The 20624-nt window shown below is 31.1% G+C and overlaps 1 protein-coding gene across 1 annotated transcript in view; it reads right to left on the bottom strand.

Annotated features, from left to right (window-relative positions):
• The window catches only part of Smr (nuclear receptor corepressor smrter), a 690586-nt gene that overhangs the window by 390210 nt on the left and 279752 nt on the right, over positions 1–20624 (bottom strand). Inside the window, exons 6-7 of the mRNA XM_072537629.1 lie at positions 19739–20208; positions 18155–18803 (exon numbers count right to left, since the gene is read on the bottom strand). Coding sequence (XP_072393730.1) covers positions 18155–18803; positions 19739–20208 — 1119 coding nt within the window. The remainder of the gene's footprint in view (positions 1–18154; positions 18804–19738; positions 20209–20624) is intronic.

The raw sequence follows: 20624 nt of genomic DNA, 5'->3' as shown, positions 1-20624 counted from the left end.
CAACTCAAATTCCTTTCATTTAAGCCAATAAATAAAAAATGTTTTAAAAGATAATACATAAGTGCTTTTAAAGATTGTACAACTGATTGATTTTGAGATAGTACAGTGTTGCACTGAGGCAGCAGCGATATATATATATATATATATATATATATATATATATATATATATATATATATATATATATATATACAGTATACTCCCTTTATAACGAACACGGTTATTACGAGGTTTCGCTTATAACGAGGTACATTAGATGTCCCGTGAAATTTCTATTGAACTATAACCCTTTATAGCGAGGCAAATTTGCTTATAACGAGAGAAAATAAGATTGAAAAACGTGTTTTTTACGTTTTGGCCCGGCCGTAGCTATAAATAAATACCCTTTTTAACTTCGGGCCGCCCGCAATAAACTTCTTACAATTTATGATTCTTAGTCGGAAATGTAAAATTTATGATTCACAAGTGTCATTGTATTGGGTTGACCATTCATACCTAATAATATGGGTCCTAATAGACAAGATGTGGAAAGTGTTTTAAAGGTTGTCAGAAACTTTATCCAAGACAAAACTCAAACGAAGAAGCATAAAACTGTTTCACATCTTTAGAAAATATGATAGATAGAATACTGGACAATTTAAAGCAGTCAAAAATGACAAAATAACTTTATACGCTTTATACATATTTACAGAATACAGATTTTTTGTTTTAACGTATATCATTGACAGTAAAAGTAAACAACTATTTGTTACCTTAATGCATTTCATTGACAATAAAAGTAAACAACTTTGTTTTAAAAACGCCATTCAAACAATATTTATTAGCATCTTATATTGCTCCGAATGGCTTCACTATAGAAAGTTAATGTTTTAGAAAACTACATATATATATATATATATATATATATATATATATATATATATATATATATATATATATATATATAACTATATATATATATATATATATATATATATAACTATATATATATATATATAACTATATATATATATATATATATATATATATATATATATATATATATATATAGTTAAAAAATACGACCGTTGATTAAATTTGGAATATATTCAATGGTTGAATAGCAGAGGTTTTATCGGTCAATAATTGGCAAATAAAAGACGTCAACTACTTTATTGCTTTATTCGAATACGTTTCGCTTTTATTTTTAAAAGCATCATCAGTTCACTACAAATAAAAAAGATTTTAGAATATAAGTAAACAAACCAACAGGGTTCATACTTACAAAAACAATTTGTAGGGTTTTTTTAAAGATGTTATAAAAACTCTACGATAACTTAACTTTAAAGATTAAAAACTAAACGGGAGAAACGAAACAAAAAATACAAGTAAAACTGTAAGAACATTAGTTCATTTAATTTTAACCGATGGCTTCATTTGAACGTTGGTTTAAGCTCTTTCGAGGGTCAAACCACACTAATCTTTTCGATTGTTTTGGATCGGCTCGTCATAATTTTCACATGTGGCTTGTTATCGTCCATGTGTTTCTTTGGAATGCATGGTGCAGATTACGTGAACTGATAATGCTTTTAAAAATAAAAGCGAAACGTATTCGAATAAAGCAATAAAGTAGTTGACGTCTTTTATTTGCCAATTATTGACCGATAAAACCTCTGCTATTCAACCATTGAATATATTCCAAATATATATATATATATATATATATATATATATATATATATATATATATATATATATATATATATATATATATATATATATATATATATATATACAGTGTGACCCATTTAGATTGGAAACACCTCTATAAAATTTGAAGTTGTTAACCGATTTTAACCAAATTTTTTTTTAAAGTCATGTAATAAAAGGTCTATTGCGGGACAAAATATGAAATATTTAGTTAAATTTTCACGGCAGTCTACGATACTTTTTCTTCGTCGAAAATGGAAAATTTGTATTAGCGATTTTTTTAGTAAAAAAATTTCTACGCCACTGGATTTAGAGTGGCTTCAAATAGCTATAACAAAAATTTCATTAAAATATATTTATTAATAACGAAGTTATGACAACTTAAAATTTTAAAACTCACTAAGAAAAAAACTCTGTATTAACGTTAAAAAAAACACTCTGTATTAACAGAAACATGGAAACATAATTTTAGTTTAAATCCCAGTTGCCTTTACCAATCCACCATCTAATTGGATACATTTGTCGTAGCGTTTATGAATATTTCTAATTACATTTCTTAGTTGTTGGGGAGTAATTTCTGCACATGCCTGTCGAATTCTTGTACGAAGTTCGTTTACGTCTCTTGCACGGGTTTGGTAAACTTTTTGTTTGATAACTCCCCAGAGAAAGAAGTCTAAAATTGTGAGATCTAGGTAGCCAATCTGTTAACGGACTACCCCGGCCTATCCAACGGTTCGGATAATTTTCATTTAGCCATTGCTTCACGGTTCTGGCGTAATGAACAGGACACAGGATACAAATTTAATCGTCCATTAATTGGAATCTCATGAAGAGTATTCCACAAGTGGGTGTTTAAAAATTCTAAAAAGTTCTGTGAGTTCAAGTTTTCTTTAAAAAAGAAAGGACCAATAACTCGCTCGTTCAGTATACCACACCAGACATTGATTTTTTGAGAATACTGGCTTTTACAGTTTATTACCCAATGGGGATTATCTGCTGTCCAATAGCGACAATTCTGTGATGATACTTCTCCATTTGTAGTGAAAGTGGCTTCGTCGGTAAACAACACGTTTTTTAGAAAATTTATATTGTTTAAATATTCCCCTTGGGCCCATAAACAATATTCTAAACGTTTTGCTTCGTCGCCTTCTTGTAATGTGTGTAAGAATTTTGGTTTGAAAGGTTTAATATTATTTACCTTAATACATCGCCGAATACTCTCTCGAGGCACATTCAAATATAAACTGGCATTCCTTAAACTGTCATTAGGGTTATTTCTGATATGATCTAAAATGATTTGATCATTTCCTCTTCTTCTTTGTAACGGGTTATTTTTTAAAATTAGTTTAGATACTGCACCATATTCATTAAATATTCTATTTATTTTGTTTGCCGTACCGCAACTAATATTAGGACGATCCACATGTCTGTCATTAAATATTGTACAAACTTCCCTGGCACTTCTATCGTTATCTCCCAAAAGACGTATAATTTCAATTTTGTCTCTCAAACTTAATCTTGCAGCCATGACACAAAATATTGTTAAAAGAATTTGAAGTAAATATTGTTGCAGATATTATGGATAAATTTATGCTAGCACTGAAATTTGTATGACACAAATAATGTCATACAGTAATATCGTTGTCATGGCAACTGAGATTTAAGTTGTAGCATGTAAAGTTAATAATAATGTAAGTGTGTTACTTGCATTAAATTTTTATGCTATTTTAAACATTTTTTTGTCTAGTAGTGGTTTATACAGGGTGTTCTTTTTTGACTCGTAGCTTAGTGAGTTTTAAAATTTTAAGTTGTCATAACTTCGTTATTAATAAATATATTTTAATGAAATTTTTGTCATAGCTATTTATAGACACTCTAAATCCAGTGGCGTAGAAATTTTTTTAATAAAAAAATCGTTAATATAAATTCTCCATTTTCGACGAAGAAAAAGTATCCTAGACTGCCGTGAAAATTTAACAAAATATTTCATATTTTGTCCCGCAATAGACCTTTTATTACATGATATTAAAAGAAAATTTGGTTAAAATCGGTTAACAACTTCAAATTTTATAGAGGTGTTTCCAATCTAAATGGGTCACACTGTATATATATATATATATATATATATATATATATATATATATATATATATATATATATATATATATATTGAGATGATATTAAATATAGGAAACAAAGATAGTATTTAAAAAATAATTTATAAGTTATATACTAGATAATATTAGTTATAAAAAATATTTATGTGAGGGCATTCTTAAGGAATTAACATTATAATAAGTTTAAAAAGTGTTTAAGTTGCAATGTATTTGTTTATTTTCATAATTATAATATTGTAAATATATTTGTGTGCACCATCTTTGTAGGCAACCAACTATACACTAAAGTATATTTGGCTATGGATTTAAAATAGTGTCATTTAATAATTTAAAATGTGTAATTTATATATAAATTTGTATTCTGATCTGAAAAGCCTAAATTTCCATAAAATTCTAGATAGAATTTTAGTTAGAATAGTAATCTTCTATATAGAATGGGAAGGAACTATCTAGAAATATAGAAACAAGACGTCAATAGATAGAATTTAACCTTTGTTTACGGTAGAACCTTCGCGAACATGGTTATGTCTATGAAATAGAAAACATTCGAACAAATATTTTTTTAAGAACTTTCGTGAATAGAAAAAATGATATAAATATGATGTGATTTGGATTTAAGATGGTCAGTCGGTCATATTTTCAATATAGTGAGGTCAGTTGTTCAGTAATTTTAAGATAGTCGTAGTCAGTCAGTCAGATTTTCAAGATAGTCAGTCAGAAGGTCCAGATGTTCAATATAGTAAGTTCAATGAAGATTAAGAAACAGAATAAAGAAAATATTATTGAAGATTGAAAATTATGTTATGTATATTGTGATTGGAGATATATTTATTGGAGTTAATGTATGTTGGATTGGAGTTAATATATGGTGATTGGTGATTGGAAGAGAAAAAAAAGATTATTAGAAGAATAAATAGAAAAGAGGAAAGAACAATATTTTACTGATTTTTAAATACTATTAAGAAGAAAAATATTCTAAAATGGTAGAAGCTGATAATTAAAACATTGTGGAGTATTTGGCAAGGCAAGTTTACAAAAGAAAGATAACCGAGGCTGACAACGAAGACATTGAGTGGTGATTAAAATCTTTATTGTGGAAAACACTTTCATTTAGGCATTCAGTGACAGAAAAGGTACCAAATTTTGTTAATATAATTTAGTGTCATAAGAATTTCAATTTAAAGATAGTTTGTTTTAAATTTACATTGTGTATATTAGATATATATGTGTGTTTCATAATAGATATAATAAAGATAATTTCAAAAAGTGCTTACAAACTAATTCTTTGAGAACCGCGATAAAAACCATATATATATATATATATATATATATATATATATATATATATATATATATATATATATATATGGTTTTTATCGCGGTTATGGATATATATATATATATATATATATATATATATATATATATATATATATATATATATATATATATATATATATATATATATATATATATATAAATGTGCACTCGTAAGTGAATGGGATGTTTTCGGTCAATTTGGAGATAAAAAAGACAAGAGTTGTGCTACTTTATATATTTATTGAAGACGTTTCGCCCATTGTTCAATAAGCATCATCAGTTCATCTAAAAGAGTGTTATTAGCGATACATCTAATATGAAAAAACAATTAAGTAAATGATCTTACCTTTAAAAGATCTGTAGCATTAAAATGTTATTATTGCAAAGAAACATCAAAAAATTCAAGACAATCAGCTGGTGAGATTGAAGGAAAAGTTTTATAGATGTCAACATAAATGTTATGATATAATAAAAGAAGTTGAAGAAGAAACCAATAATTAAAAGTAGAATACGGAAGAATCAATTTTGTAGTATTAGTGCATGGTAAATTTGGCTTAAGTTGCTGATATCAGTTCTCTTATTTAATGCATTAGGTTGTTTCAAAATATGACACATCTCCATAAATTGTCTCTTATTAAGGTTACGTTCTCTACAGAGAATTCTAACATCATCAAAATTCACAGTATGTTTGGTGTTGATTGCATGTTCTGCAAGGGCACAAGTATGTTTAGAAAGTTTAATGTCACTACGATGTGAAGTAAGGCGTCCTTTAAGGGAACGGCCAGTCTGACCAATATAACATGCATCACATTCAGAACAGGGTATGTGATAGACTACATTCACTTGTTCCAAAAAGGAAAGAGGTGTTTTAATTTTAGAAAACAAGTTCCTGACAGTCTTAGCATTATTGATAGCAATCTTAACCGGGATATTGTTCTGTTTGTACAATTTAATAAGCTTTTCAGTAACATATGGGAAATAGGGTAGTGAAGAGTAATGGGTGGTGGAAGTTGCAATGTTGGGAGAAAGTAGAGTACTGTTGTTCATAATATTATTAGAAATCATTCTTAGTTGATCACCATCAGGTAAATCATCAATAGAAGACCCAAAACTTGTTGAAAAAAGGTATTTATTTATGAGAGATGTAGGGTAAGAATTGTCAGATAGTATATTTCTGAGTAACAAAAGAGAATCCCTTTTGTTATCAGGATGTGTTAACCTATGTAGCCTACAGCTGAGTGCTTTTATAAGATTTATTTTGTATTTGAACGGATGGCAAGAATGATAGTTAAGAAACCTATTACTAGCCATAGGTTTCCTGTACCAACTTGTAGTTAGTGTATTGTCACTATTTCTAAAGACACGCATGTCTAAGAAAGGAATACTATTGTTAGAAGGATCCTCAAGTTCATAAGTAAACTGTAAGTGAGGTTCAAAACCATTAAACATCGATAAGGTAGACTCTACTTTGTCAGGGGGTAAGGCTAACAAAAGGTCATCAACGTACCGTTTAACAAAAGGGATATGGAAATCTATAAGACCCAAACATTCAGATATCAAGTCATCAAGGACAAAGTTAACAAGGATGGGAGATATGGATGAACCCATTGGTGTACCAAAAATTTGTAAGTAATATTTATCATTGAAAACCAAAAAATTAGTGTCAAACACCAATTGCAAAAGCTCTGCAAACACGTCCCAGAAAACGGGGGAGTTTAGTTGGATAGTGTTCCAATGATTACTTAAAGAAGTGAGAACACTAGAAAAAGGAAGGTTAGTGAAAAGTGATACTACATCAAAGCTCACCAAAATGTAATTAACTGGTAGTTTGAAATTGTTAATAAATGCACTAAATTGAAAAGAATCAAAAATATTATAAGAATTGTGATAATCATAGGATTTAGATAGAATATCAGTTAGAAAATTTCTAACTTGTTCAGGAACCTGTTTTCTAAAATTAAAACACCTCTTTCCTTTTTGGAACAAGTGAATGTAGTCTATCACATACCCTGTTCTGAATGTGATGCATGTTATATTGGTCAGACTGGCCGTTCCCTTAAAGGACGCCTTACTTCACATCGTAGTGACATTAAACTTTCTAAACATACTTGTGCCCTTGCAGAACATGCAATCAAGACCAAACATACTGTGAATTTTGATGATGTTAGAATTCTCTGTAGAGAACGTAACCTTAATAAGAGACAATTTATGGAGATGTGTCATATTTTGAAACAACCTAATGCATTAAATAAGAGAACTGATATCAGCAACTTAAGCCAAATTTACCATTCACTAATACTACAAAATTGATTCTTCCGTATTCTACTTTTAATTATTGGTTTCTTCTTCAACTTCTTTTATTATATTATAACATTTATGTTGACATCTATAAAACTTTTCCTTCAATCTCACCAGCTGATTGTCATTTCTGACAGTCGAGCTTTCAAATACTTCATTTTCATGATATGATCATAACAGTCAAGAACCCTAGCCGTGCCGTTGTTAATATAACAATTCAAAATTGACAATTATATTTTTTGATAGATTTAATCAATCAATGTTTTCAAAAGTGAAATTTAAAACAAATTAGTTAAATTGGGAATCTTCCGGCGTTCTGTGTTTCTGTGTTTTTGCTGATATATTTAGTATATTAATTTTTTGATGTTTCTTTGCAATAATAACATTTTAATGCTACAGATCTTTTAAAGGTAAGATCATTTACTTAATTGTTTTTTCATATTAGATGTATCGCTAATAACACTCTTTTAGATGAACTGATGATGCTTATTGAACAATGGGCGAAACGTCTTCAATAAATATATAAAGTAGCACAACTCTTGTCTTTTTTATCTCCAAATTGACCGAAAACATCCCATTCACTTACGAGTGCACATTTTTTTATATTAAATTAAACGGTCATGGTCATATACCTTAAAGATATATATATATATATATATATATATATATATATATATATATATATATATATATATATCTATATATATATATATATATATATATATATATATATATATATATATATATATCTACGGCATAAAGTGGACTCCGCCCATGTTAAAATTCAGGTTCAAGTGAGCTCCGTGGTCAAGTGGCCACGGAGCTACTTGATATACGGAGCTCACTTGACCATTCCATAATATTGGCTCTGTCGATTCGTCAACATGTATAGTTTCATAATTTTTAAAAATTTTGTGGATCCCTTAAGTACCCCTGTATCATGAATGTATATCGCTTAGTTCACGTGTATATCTTATAGGGGTCGTTCAGATCTTTTTCACTGTATATTGGAACCATAAGTATATCGGTTTAAGTAAGCTCTGATAGTTTGGCAACTATGGGATTAAGCCGTTTATTTCCAGCGTATATTCTAAACGGTTCATATATAGACTCCTTACTTTTGTTATCATTCATACGCATTACGGTATGTAACAGATATGTGTACTACCAAATACCTGTTTTTGGTAGGTACGTGCTTTTCTAAAAATAGATTTATAGATACAAAAGGATTCCATTACCAAGTTGGATGTGTTTTTTCATATGCGAAAATTTCCTAATGTATTTTGTTAACGTGAGTATGTCTTTATACGTTTTATTTAAGAATCCGGTTAATAAGAACTTCATATTTAGTTAATAATAATAAGAATTTCATCCATTGTTTCATGATATCTTATATACAGCTTTTTTATTATTTTATTTCTTCTATTTTATTATTTTATTTTTTTATCTGTGTACTACATATAATTCTGGATAAAAGGTTATCTCAAAATAAATATTTAAGTGCTAAAATAGATATTTTTTGTTAAAATGGGTAGTAGTGCACAAAAAAGGGAAGAATGATTAATTTATCTAACATGAATTATACCACTTCACCAATATTACATATTTCTGAATGTTTTATCTCCTATTTAGGGGTAATATGTAATCAATATAAGTGGAGTTAGTGTCAAATTTGCAATGATCTTTATAAGTAATAGCTTACTGACTGCACTTTACATGTTCAGTTCACATAAATAAACCTTGTCCCTTCAAAAAAGAGCGATTTGGATGGTAAAGAACTGGTAACTAAGAAAGTGTGATAAGTCTTGTACCACCCCACATGCACACAAGTTAACCGGTGTTTGCAGGCAAGAGTCCTCCTGGCAGATTTAAGGAAGATGACTACCATAAGGAAGTTCCTTTCGAGGGATCAGATGGCGAGGAGCAGCTTATTTTTGTTTGTATATCTTGCAGATGTGTTGATATAGCCAGTTTTTCCTCGATTCTGGTCATAAAATGGGCTGGTATTCGTGGAGTGGATGTTAGGAATCTGGACTTTGTTTTTTTTGCTCTCTAGCTACTTATCTTCGGATATTATGTGGATTGATAGCTACGATATTGTAGAGCTTATGTATGTATGTGAGTCTTAATATTCGCTGAATTTGGCTGACTAATTTATAACTAAATCTACGTGTTAAGTATGTGTTGGTGTCACTTATACTATCAAGGTATATTCGGCAGCAGAAGCATAGAGTTCAAGCGTCTACGTTTTAAGGGTGGAAGGATGTGCTTCCCATTTTTAGCAGAAAAGTTTGCAGAGAATATTATTTTTCTGGTTCTAGTTTGGCATTTGATTTTAAACAAAGTACTGTGAATGACAAAGTGTGATAGAAACTATCTTCAAGGTATTTATAGCAAGTCCAGAGATTAATAATTTCATGACACTATTGGTTCAGGTATATATTCAGATTTGTGAAAGTGTCTCTGTTAGGGACATTGAAGGAGCACACCTGACTTTTTTCGGGGTTTGGCTTAAAATTGATTCATAATCTATTTTTGTTGTATTTAAGGTATGATTTAGATTTTTCTCCACTTCGCCAACAAAAGTTTTTGGCTGTCCAACAATAGATAATGTATCGTCTACATAATAAAAGTCCTAGTATTTACTGGTATGGGTTGTGTAAATGTTATACAGAGTAGGTGCCATTACAGTACCCCAAAGGAGACCGTTATTCTACGTTCTCCATCTGCTATTCTTACCATTAAGTGATACGAAAAATCTTCTGTTGTGTAGGCATACGCGGATAATACAAGTGAGTTTATTACATAGATTTTGGAGAAATACCCTATAATTTAAGGTGTCGTAAGCGGCATTTAGATTAACAAATACCACTCCTCATACCTGATATTTTTCGTACTTCTCTTCGCTGTGTTGGGCAAGATTTAGTATTTATGACATATATAATCTAACCTGTCATATATAGCCACTTTTGTCTTTTAATTTGAGTTTTTCTTGTGTTATCGGTTTATATTAAGGATCATGTACAGAAGGATTTTGTACAGCTGACAAAATAAATAGATATATTGGCCGATAGCTTTTGTGGTCGTTGGAGTTTTTGCCAGGTTTAAGCAAGGCAACAACTTTGTCTTTGCTTTGCTTGTCTAAAGACTTTGGATATTAGCCATTGTTGTATTATTGGTTCAAATTTTATAGTTAGTTTTGTGCTCAGATCCTCAACCAGGAGCCGTAATATTGTTCACTATATACGTGGATAGCGGATCCAAGCTCAACATCGTTGAAAGGTTCTCTCAGCTGACTGGTTTTGTTTTCTCTCATTACAAGTTTTTCTTTGCTTTGCTTTCTTTGCCTGCATTTAATATGTAATTTTCAGCGATTAGCTTAATACCAAATACCATAGGATTGGCCATCTATGTGCTTCCTGCATTTTGTTAAGCGCATATGTAAAGTGGAGTGTCTTTGTCTCTAGATATACTCTTAATATTTATACGCATAATTAGAATAGTTGGTCCTAAAAAGGACCGATTTGACAAAAAACATATTGAACGGGTGATTGAAGAATTAACGATTACTTAATTATTCATTACCCAGGGTACGCCCTATTGCGGTGGTCTTATTATTACTTCAATTTTCGTGAATGCTTCTACTTTAAACTTCATAAAAAATTACTAATCTTTCACTTTTCTGTTACTGTTATTTTAAGACGATATTTCGAGTCAGATTTGTATAGTAATAACTATAGTTAATATATAGCATCTTCGTGAAAAGTAAATGAGTTTGTAGTATCGGTTACAACTCATATATATTGATAATGAGGAAATAAACAGGTTAAAATAGGTGTAGAAAATTTTACCTACATATATCGGCACCATTTTTCAGGAGATGGGTTTATCCCAGAGATCAAAGGTTACATACTTTTACAGGCGTATTCCAGGTCCTATTATATAATATTCTATGAATATTAGAATCTATGGAAATTAGCAAATTAAAAAATACAGACATAATTCTGAATGACCAACTTGAGACAAACAGTTATCCCCTCCTCAACTTATTCAGTTACAAAATATGACGTGTAAACGCATACCTGTTTAATTGTTAGATAAAATGAATTTCCATCAAGTAACGGTCGAATCTATCACTTACTAAAAGAGTACGAAAAGACCTGCTTATGCTTTAGAGTATGGGTACTTTAGTACAAAGTACCCTTTGCTTTTGCCAATTGCTTTGTCACTTTCTCAGCGATGGGTCTCCCTTTTGCTCATCAATAATGTTCATGCTCGATATAGTTATTCTAAGATATTCAGATTTCACTATATGCTCTACATTTGGTTTTATCTCCTATTAATTTACAACTATGACGAAATCTTTATAATATATCTGATGCATTGATATTAAAGTGGAGTAGAATACTTGGTATGCTTTATTACTGACTATTAGACCGTTTTTTATGCTAATATCATTATTTTATAACATTCTAATATTTAATTTATGGATTAAATCCGGATAGCAAATTGATATTCTTCACTTTCTCGGAAAAATAATATTCTAACACACAAAATCCTATTAAATTGCCAAAACCTTCCTTGCATATTCTATTCACTCATGAGGGGCAGCAGCAATATCAGTACCATAATAAGGCGTATAGTACTGGACTGGCTAATCGTTGAATAATGGGAAGCAAGAGTTTTAATGTTTTCGGGACTGCCATCTGTTAGCGGATAGCAGAGATATCAGTACCAAGTTAATGCATATAGTAATTGTTGCTTGAACTTTATTATTATTAAACAACACTATAATTTCTAGTAAAATCATCATGACTTTACAGTAAGACAAATTTTCGAATGTTGGTTATGGAAACATCATGTACATACCACCAGGTTCCCTATGTCGATATCCAGCAAAATCGTTGTAATAAGGATACGGCAAACAAAAATTCAGAGATAAAAATATGCACCAAGAAACTCTGTTTTATTCAACACTCGAATAAACTACAGATTCTTGATTCAAATAGTCAAAAAATCAATAAACAGCTTAGTAAAATAGAAATAACGCCTATTTAAGATGTAATCCATTAACGGGCCAAGGTACAAAGCACTCCTGGCATATGCTAATGATATGGATCTCATAAGAAACTCTCTCCGGTCCGCAAACATCTTGTAACAAAGTGCACGAAAAATGTTTCACTTAAAATCAACGAAATGAAAACCGAATACAAGCGAATCAACAGAAGAGGCCAATTTAATAAATTTAGAAAAAACATTAAAGTCAACAACTACAATTTCGAAAGTATGGAACACTTTAAATTTGCTGTGGCAAAATCATCATACTTGAGTTACATTGATATTTATGTGGCAATCAGCTGTAAAAGTCATTGCCTTTTTTCCTGTCGTATCATATTTTAGCATATCATATTTTGAGTGAAATTGATTCTAAATGCGTCTAATAATATTAAGTTTTTAAAACAGCTGTGTTTTTATGCTCATTCGTTCACCTTTTTAAAACAGTCTGTGTAAATATAAGGGATTTATATAATCTTTTCATTTCGTAATCTTTTCGTTTTATAATTATAGTTCTCTTGCTTGTATTTTCTATGGTAATACATATACATACCCAATTCAAAAGGGAGAAAACCAGCGAGTTCTAAATTGAACATAAACATTATTCTCTCTTTCTCCCTATATGTTATATAAAGATCATCGTCATCGTATAGTCAGAACGGAACAAGATTCTATTGCCTTTTCTTCTTTTTGTCTTCTCATTCCTATTGAAAATACAGCCAGGTAAATGACGTTTTTATGTTAATATTTCCAAGGAAAGTGCCTTTCCTTGGATAATTTTTTTTTAAGCCTAGTTCGTTTGATTACATGTAATTGATTTGATAGTCCACAACAGATAAGTATTGATTGTAGGTAGGATTGCAGGTGTTGATAAATATAATGGGTCGGTAGATAGTCTCATTATTCCTAAATCTGACCATATGTTGCCTCCTCCTTCATTTGTGGAAGTCTTAAAGGCATTTTTTCTCTTGGGGCATCCTCCCAATTTAACTTGGCAATGCAGTTATTATAGAGTCTTTGGATAAAGCCAGCGCAACTTTAGCATTGAGATTTAGTTTCTTGTACGACGTTGCTATCTTTATATATGTGTTTGAGCTTGGAATTAGCTCTGTTCGGTATTGGTTAGTACTCGGACCTCTGTAAGTCGGAAAATACCTCTGATGGCTTTTCTAGCAATCCTGGTCTAATTAATACGTTCTCGTCACGTATCCACACATTAGCACTGGTTTGATCACTATTTTATATATCCTGATTTTAGAGATTCGAATTAGACTTCTGGATTTAAAAAAGGGTTATATATACATATACATCAGTTAGCTACCTGAATATTTTCCTTTTTATTTTTTATGTAACAACATTACCTACGACATCTAAGACGCTGCAATCTTTCAAAATTATATGGCTTTATTGTTCCGTTATGCCCTATGTAGCAGTCACAACTGCTAACATATAATTAATTAATATAATTAATTATTAAAATCTTAAAACCCCTCAGAATCCCGTTTATGAAACGTTTATGGGCGATAGACGATACGATGCGCAAGTGGAACAACTAAAGTGGTCAAGAGTCGCTCGTCTAAAGTCAGTTTTTGGCCAGCAACTCACACAGAGAGGTTTATTTCTCCAAGCCTTTACCGGCAGTTTTTCGTCTTAAAATCGGGTAGAAAATTTGCGATTTTTAATATTTTCCCCGAACATCAAGGGAGGAATTGGAACAACATAATATGATAGAGAATCTTGATTGAAAAACCCGGCTTCCAAATCTGCCGAAATGATTATTTAAAACCCGGCTTCCAAATCTGCCGAAATGATTGTTTAAAACCCAGGTGAGCAATTAAATCATTATTTAATTTTATAGGCCTATCATTGTATTGATATTTTCATTTTCTTTTGAAATATTAACAGTGTAAAATCCGAGTTTTCTCATATGTATCATGTGGCCTTGAGCTTAGATCGTAAATTTATCGGACACCTAATTAGGGTTTTTCTGTTTTTTTTTGTATACCTACTCGGTATAAAACTTTCATGCCTAATTTACTAGATATTCTTTAAATGCGCAGACGCAATAAATAGACAGGATGACAGTAAGCTGATGAAATAAAATGTTTGTTTATTGTGGTAATCCGATGTAAGAGTATGTGTTGACAGTCATCTTTGGGTGCCTTGATGTTTCTCTAAATGTTATTTTTTGTAGATTTCACCCGATTAGGATAACGATTAGGATAACGATTAATATTAGGATTAGTTTAACCAAACACCTACTTCAACCCATTGGTAACCAGGAAACGATTGTCTCCAGAACCACAGCGTTCTCCTTCAGTCGCTTTTTTCGGAGCCCCAAGGACCGCCAGAGTCTTAAGGGGACCTAACCAGGACAGCTGTGGTGTTGTGACAGACATTAACATTAAGTTTCATAGGGTTAAGGTTTTTTCTTGTAACTTACAACTTTGTACATGCATATACCAAGGTTAGTACTTATTACAGTTTTTGTATCATCTATAAGAAGTTAGGTAAATGGTTATTAACTAATTAAATTAGATTCATTGTTAGGAAAGGGGTTCATGATTTTGTATAGCGGTTTTTAAAAGAGAAGGGAAGAAATTTATGTATCGGGGTTCTTAAAATTATATATATATATATATATATATATATATATATATATATATATATATATATATATATATATATATATATATATATATATATATATATATATATATATATATATATATATATATATATATATAGAGAGAGAGAGAGAGAGAGAAAAGAAATTTAATCTTTGCAGATTAGTTAAATAGTAAACTCTTAAATATTGGGGAAATCTGCAAGAAATACTCTAATGTGTATCAATTGTTTCGCCGAACGTTTTCGCCAAAGAGAATTAATTTGGCTTCTTCAGGGCTGAAAGAGAATAAATTATAATTAGCTACCATATATTATCTATTAAAACATTATTGATCTTACCGTAACTTAGAATTGTAGAGTTAGAATATTAAAAAACTTTGCTAGTAACATAGTGGTGTTTTTTGTTACTATGTGCAAAAAAAGTTTTTTATAAGGATTGAAATGTATGGTAGCTTCGAACTTGACACGTAAAGGCTTACCCAAGGTTAATCGAAAAACCCAATGCAACTACATTTAAAAGGAGGTAATTCTTTGAATTGTCGGCAATAACTAAATTTTTGATTTTTAGATAGTTAAAAGTGAGGTTCTGTTTAAGCCAGAACGCAAGCGCTGACAACTTCATTATTAGTTCGTATGAATCTTTATGTCGTTAAGGTTCATTGGTAAAAAACGAATGAATTTAAATCCCAGTAAAGGGAAATATTATTTTGATTTTCTTTATTTAATTATATTATATTGTTCATGTATTATTGAATCTTATTGAGACGTATCTAAGAAAAGCAAGGGAATGTTATATATTTTTTGTTAATGAAAATTAATTATAAAGGTATGTTAGTTGTTAATGGATATATCAGTCAAGTTAGTAATCTGTGATATAGTATTGTTCTTGGTATCTGATTTAAGTAACAGGTGGTATATATCGCTTAGATTCTTGATGTCACTCTTAACATTAATGGAGAAATCGTTAAGGAAAATATAAGACATTTCAATGAACTCTCTTTTAGATTTATTGTTCTCACGGTGGAGAATTGTGGTGTTAGTATAGTCCATGAGATGACCAGTGGAATAGACATGTTTGGCTAATGCACAACAGTCAGGGTGAAGTCGAGTTAATTTTCATATATATATATATATATATATATATATATATATATATATATATATATATATAGGTGAGTTGTTTGTTAGTTGTCAATATTATAAATATATTTGTTACAAGTAGTTTTGCTTTTATTTCAGTTCCTGCTTATAGTTATAATATAGCAGAACAAGGTTAATAGTGTCTTTTTGGTTTTTAAAAATTATTACAGGTTATTATATCAATAGTACTTTATTCCTTGTTGTTCATAACTTCATTTATTTTTTCGTTAATTTCCTTCAGAAATTAGCTGGCGCCCATTTCAGTATTTTCTTGGGCATTTCCGTATATTCTCTTATCTTACCCTTTTTATAGTTCCAGATTTTCAGTTGCCTTATTATATTGTATTCTTTTGGTTAAAAGATCTCTTTTTCCCTTATCCCAAAGCCAAATTCTAGTGTAGTGAGGCTAGCCCGAATTCTTGCTTGAGGTTTTGTGTCTCTGTGTTCTTTTGAGCTAAGCCATTCTTTTTATAATAACTTCTTTGCTAGGTCTTCCCCCCTAAATTTTATTTAGGTTTCACCTACTCTCGATCCTCTCTTTTGTATGTTAAAGAACATTTATTTGATTTTCTCATTAGTGACTATTAGACCGCTTTTTTTTGCTGCTACTAGCATTATTTTAGAGCATTCTATTATTTAATTTATGGATTAAATCCGGATAGCAAATAGATATTCTTCACTTTCTCGGAGAAATAATATTCTAACACACAAAATCCTATTAAATTGTCAAAACCTTCCTTGCATATTCTATTCACTTATGAGGAGCAGCAGCAATATCAGTACCATAATAAGGCGTATAGTTCTGGACTGGCTAATTTTTGGATAATGAGAAGCATGAGTGTAGTAGTTTTAATGTTTTCGGGACTGCTACCTGGTATCGGGGAGCAGAATTATCATTACCGAGTTAATGCATATAGGAATTGTTGCTTGAACTTTATTATTATTAAACAACACTATATTTCCTAGTAAAATAATCATAAATTTACAGTAGTAAGAAAAATTTTTGAACGTTGGTTATGAAAACATCATGTACATACCACCGGGTTCACTATGTCGATATCCAGCAAAATCCTTGTAATAATGATACGAGAAACCAAAGATGAAAATATGCTCCAAGAAACTCTGTGTTATAAAACAGTCGAATAAAATACAGATTCTCGATTCCAATAGTCAAAAAATTAATGAACAGCTTACTAAAATAGAAATAACGCCTATTTAAGATGTAATCCATTAACGGCCCAAGGGACAAAGCACTCCTAGCATATGCTAATGATATAGAACTCATAACTCTAATGAGAAACTCTTCCGTCCACAAACTTCAATAAAGTGAAGAGAGCACGAAAAATGTTTCATTTAAAATTAACGAAATGAAAACCAAATACAAGCGAATCAACAGAAGAGACCAATTCAATAAATTTAGAAAAAACATTAACAAGTCAACAACTACAATTTCGAACGTATGGAACACTTTAAATATCATAGATCCCTAATCACGGTTAATAATAATGCCACTAAAGACATACAGAGCATAATTCAAACTTCAGACCTATTTTAATACATGGATGTGAGTTATGGAGAATGACTAAAACAAATAAGGAAGCACTCCGAATATTTGAAAGGAAAATAATAAGAAATTTTTATTTAACCCTATTATCATAATTACTATTTAAATGGGAATAAGCCACAATTAGAGGTTAAAGTTAGTTTATTGACGTTTCAATTTCCACTTCGGAAATCATTCTTACTAATGTTTGTATTTTGAGAACGATTTCCGAAGTGGAAATCTTGTCAGTCAATAATATATATACATATATATATATATATATATATATATATATATATATATATATATATATATATATATATATATATATATATATATATAAACATTTTTTTGATATTCTTACCTAAAAATTTCTTGTGAATTTCCATCATTTTTGGGCGTCAGTACATCTACAATTTCTTGTTTTATGACAGGCGAGCTAAGTAAGTTAATACTTTCTGCTTTTAGATCTTCATTGTCGAAAGTATATATACCTTTTGTTGGAGAAATTAATTCATCTTTTACAATTGTTGGAGATATTGGTGTCTCAGAAAACCCTAAGAAAATCTTTGGTTTTGTCGAGTCATTCATCGAAGTAGTAGGTGTACTAAAGGTTATTGTAGAAAACGTCATTTCGGGAGTTGCAGTATGTTCTTCCTCTATAGTGGTGGTAACCATTACTGAAGATATTCCATTGGTATTACTGGAGATCACGGAAGTACTAGTAAAAGACATTTCCGAACATGTCGCAGACGCGGTAGGTGAAGATGTGGGCATTGCACCTGCTGTGGTTGGTGTTGTTGTTGCCAGCCCTAAGGGACTTCCTATTGATGAAATTGTGGGCGTTACCGTAGTAGCAGAAGGCGTTGGAATTGATGCCGATGGCGGAGTAGCTACTAAGGCAGCGGATTCACTGATAGGCAGCTGAAGTTGATTTGAAGATGATTCAATTCTAGACGATGGCTGTACCACTGTTCTTGCTTGTTGCTCTCGTTGAAGACGGGTAGTGACACCTATAAATTATAAATCATTTTATTTCAAATCGCGCTTTGCCAATGTGATATGTATGTGTGGACGTGTTGGTATGCGTGTGTATGTGATGTGTGCGTGTGATCGTGTTACTATGCAGATGTAGATGTTGCCGTGAGTGGGAGTGTCTGCGTGTACGTGGTCGTGCGTAGAAGGGTGTGTGCATGCGTGAGAGTGCGCCTGTAGGTGTGTGAGGCGTGTGTGTTTATGTGACACGTAAGTGTTTATGGCACGTAAGTGTGTATGACACGTATTTGTATGTGAAACGTAGGTGAGTGTATGACAGTAGGTGTGTATGACACGTCTGTGTGTGTATGACGTCTGTGACCGAGCGTCTGCGTGCGTGCGTGTGTGTCTTGATCATAAATTTGGTTTAATTCGACTACAGCGTCGTTCTTCGGGAGAGGAGAGATGTAACTAGTAATAAGTTTTCTTTAATTCATTTGAGTCTACGCGCCTTTCTTTTTCTGTTCTGTCAAGTGAACAATATATCACAGAACAGGCGAAGGTGTTACGTTACGCACAACGAGATGGCTCTTAGATATTGTATTGCTCATATATTGCGCTGTTAAGTAGTTTTTATTTTAGTGTTTTTATTTTAGTGCTCTATTTTTGTGTAGTGTTTATAGTTAATAAAGTTATGCCTGATATCGAACACCAGCATTTAATTATAGCAAGAAGTGTGGTCGCTATCTCTGTGTGACCAATCTTTGTCATCTCTCTTGGGGGAGTGTGGCGAAAAACTACAAAAAAAAATCTACAAAAGCCGAACACCAGCTACCTTAAACACCCTACTCCCCAAATGGCTATGAATTGTCTACGTCTACACGATCAAAATCATACATTTTATTACTAAAATGCATTAAAGAAGGAATGACCAAAACTTTTTACTTAAGTTAATATATTGTCATTAACTTACCCGTCGTCAAAATGTCAATAACAGAAGTATTGGAACCACTATTAATTTTCTGGGTAGTATTTCTAGAGCTTCTTGTCCGCTGCCTTGCTTTTCTAAATAACTGTTTGTAATTTTCGGTCTTTTTACTTAAATAATAGTACTGTACACAATCTGACACTGACTTTCTATCTAAATATGATGCTATAATTCCAAAATTTTTTGGATGTTGTAAATACTTTTCTTTAAAAAGTTCCTTTTCAGCCGTTGTCCAAACATTAAGAAACTTCCTACTCTTATAGACCTCTTCCATGTCATCCAAATGCCCGTTATGGTTATCGTATCTAAGTTTCCTTTCCTTTTTGTCAATTAAAATTGGTGGTATTACAGCATAACTCCTCATTTTTTTGTCTTCTAGAGCCTGCTCTTGTAAATTGTCCATTATTTCTTCCATATCAGCTTCTGATTTTACTCGAGCTCCAACACGGTTGAACCTAGAATTAACAGGAATTAATAAGAATTAAAGAAATCTATAACTTGAAAAGCTGGTCAAAATGGTGGCGTGCTAGAAAAACAAACAACAGGACTAAACGTTTCTTTCATATAAAAGTACCGCTACAAAGAGTAGCTGCAAATTAAAAATTAGCAGTAATCATAAATAGTATTGTTACGTAAAAATATGAGTCATATTAAAAACCTGTAAACATGTTTATTCACTAATATGTTCTAGATTCTACGACCCTTCGACCAGCTGGCAGAAATTCCAAGTAATAAAAAAACGGTCCATTCGAAAGTTCCGGAATAGGCCTGTACATTCGAGGCAAAACCAGGTCAATTGAGGTAAACATCCATGGGGTTCGAGAAACAGCTGTTTTCGTATAAATATGACGGAACTTTCATTGTGGAGACA

Source organism: Diabrotica undecimpunctata, chromosome 7, assembly GCF_040954645.1.
Source record: "Diabrotica undecimpunctata isolate CICGRU chromosome 7, icDiaUnde3, whole genome shotgun sequence".
Lineage (NCBI taxonomy): Eukaryota > Metazoa > Arthropoda > Insecta > Coleoptera > Chrysomelidae > Diabrotica > Diabrotica undecimpunctata.
The sequence above is the reverse complement of the archived record's forward strand: the minus strand, read 5'-3'. Positions and strand labels throughout refer to the sequence as shown.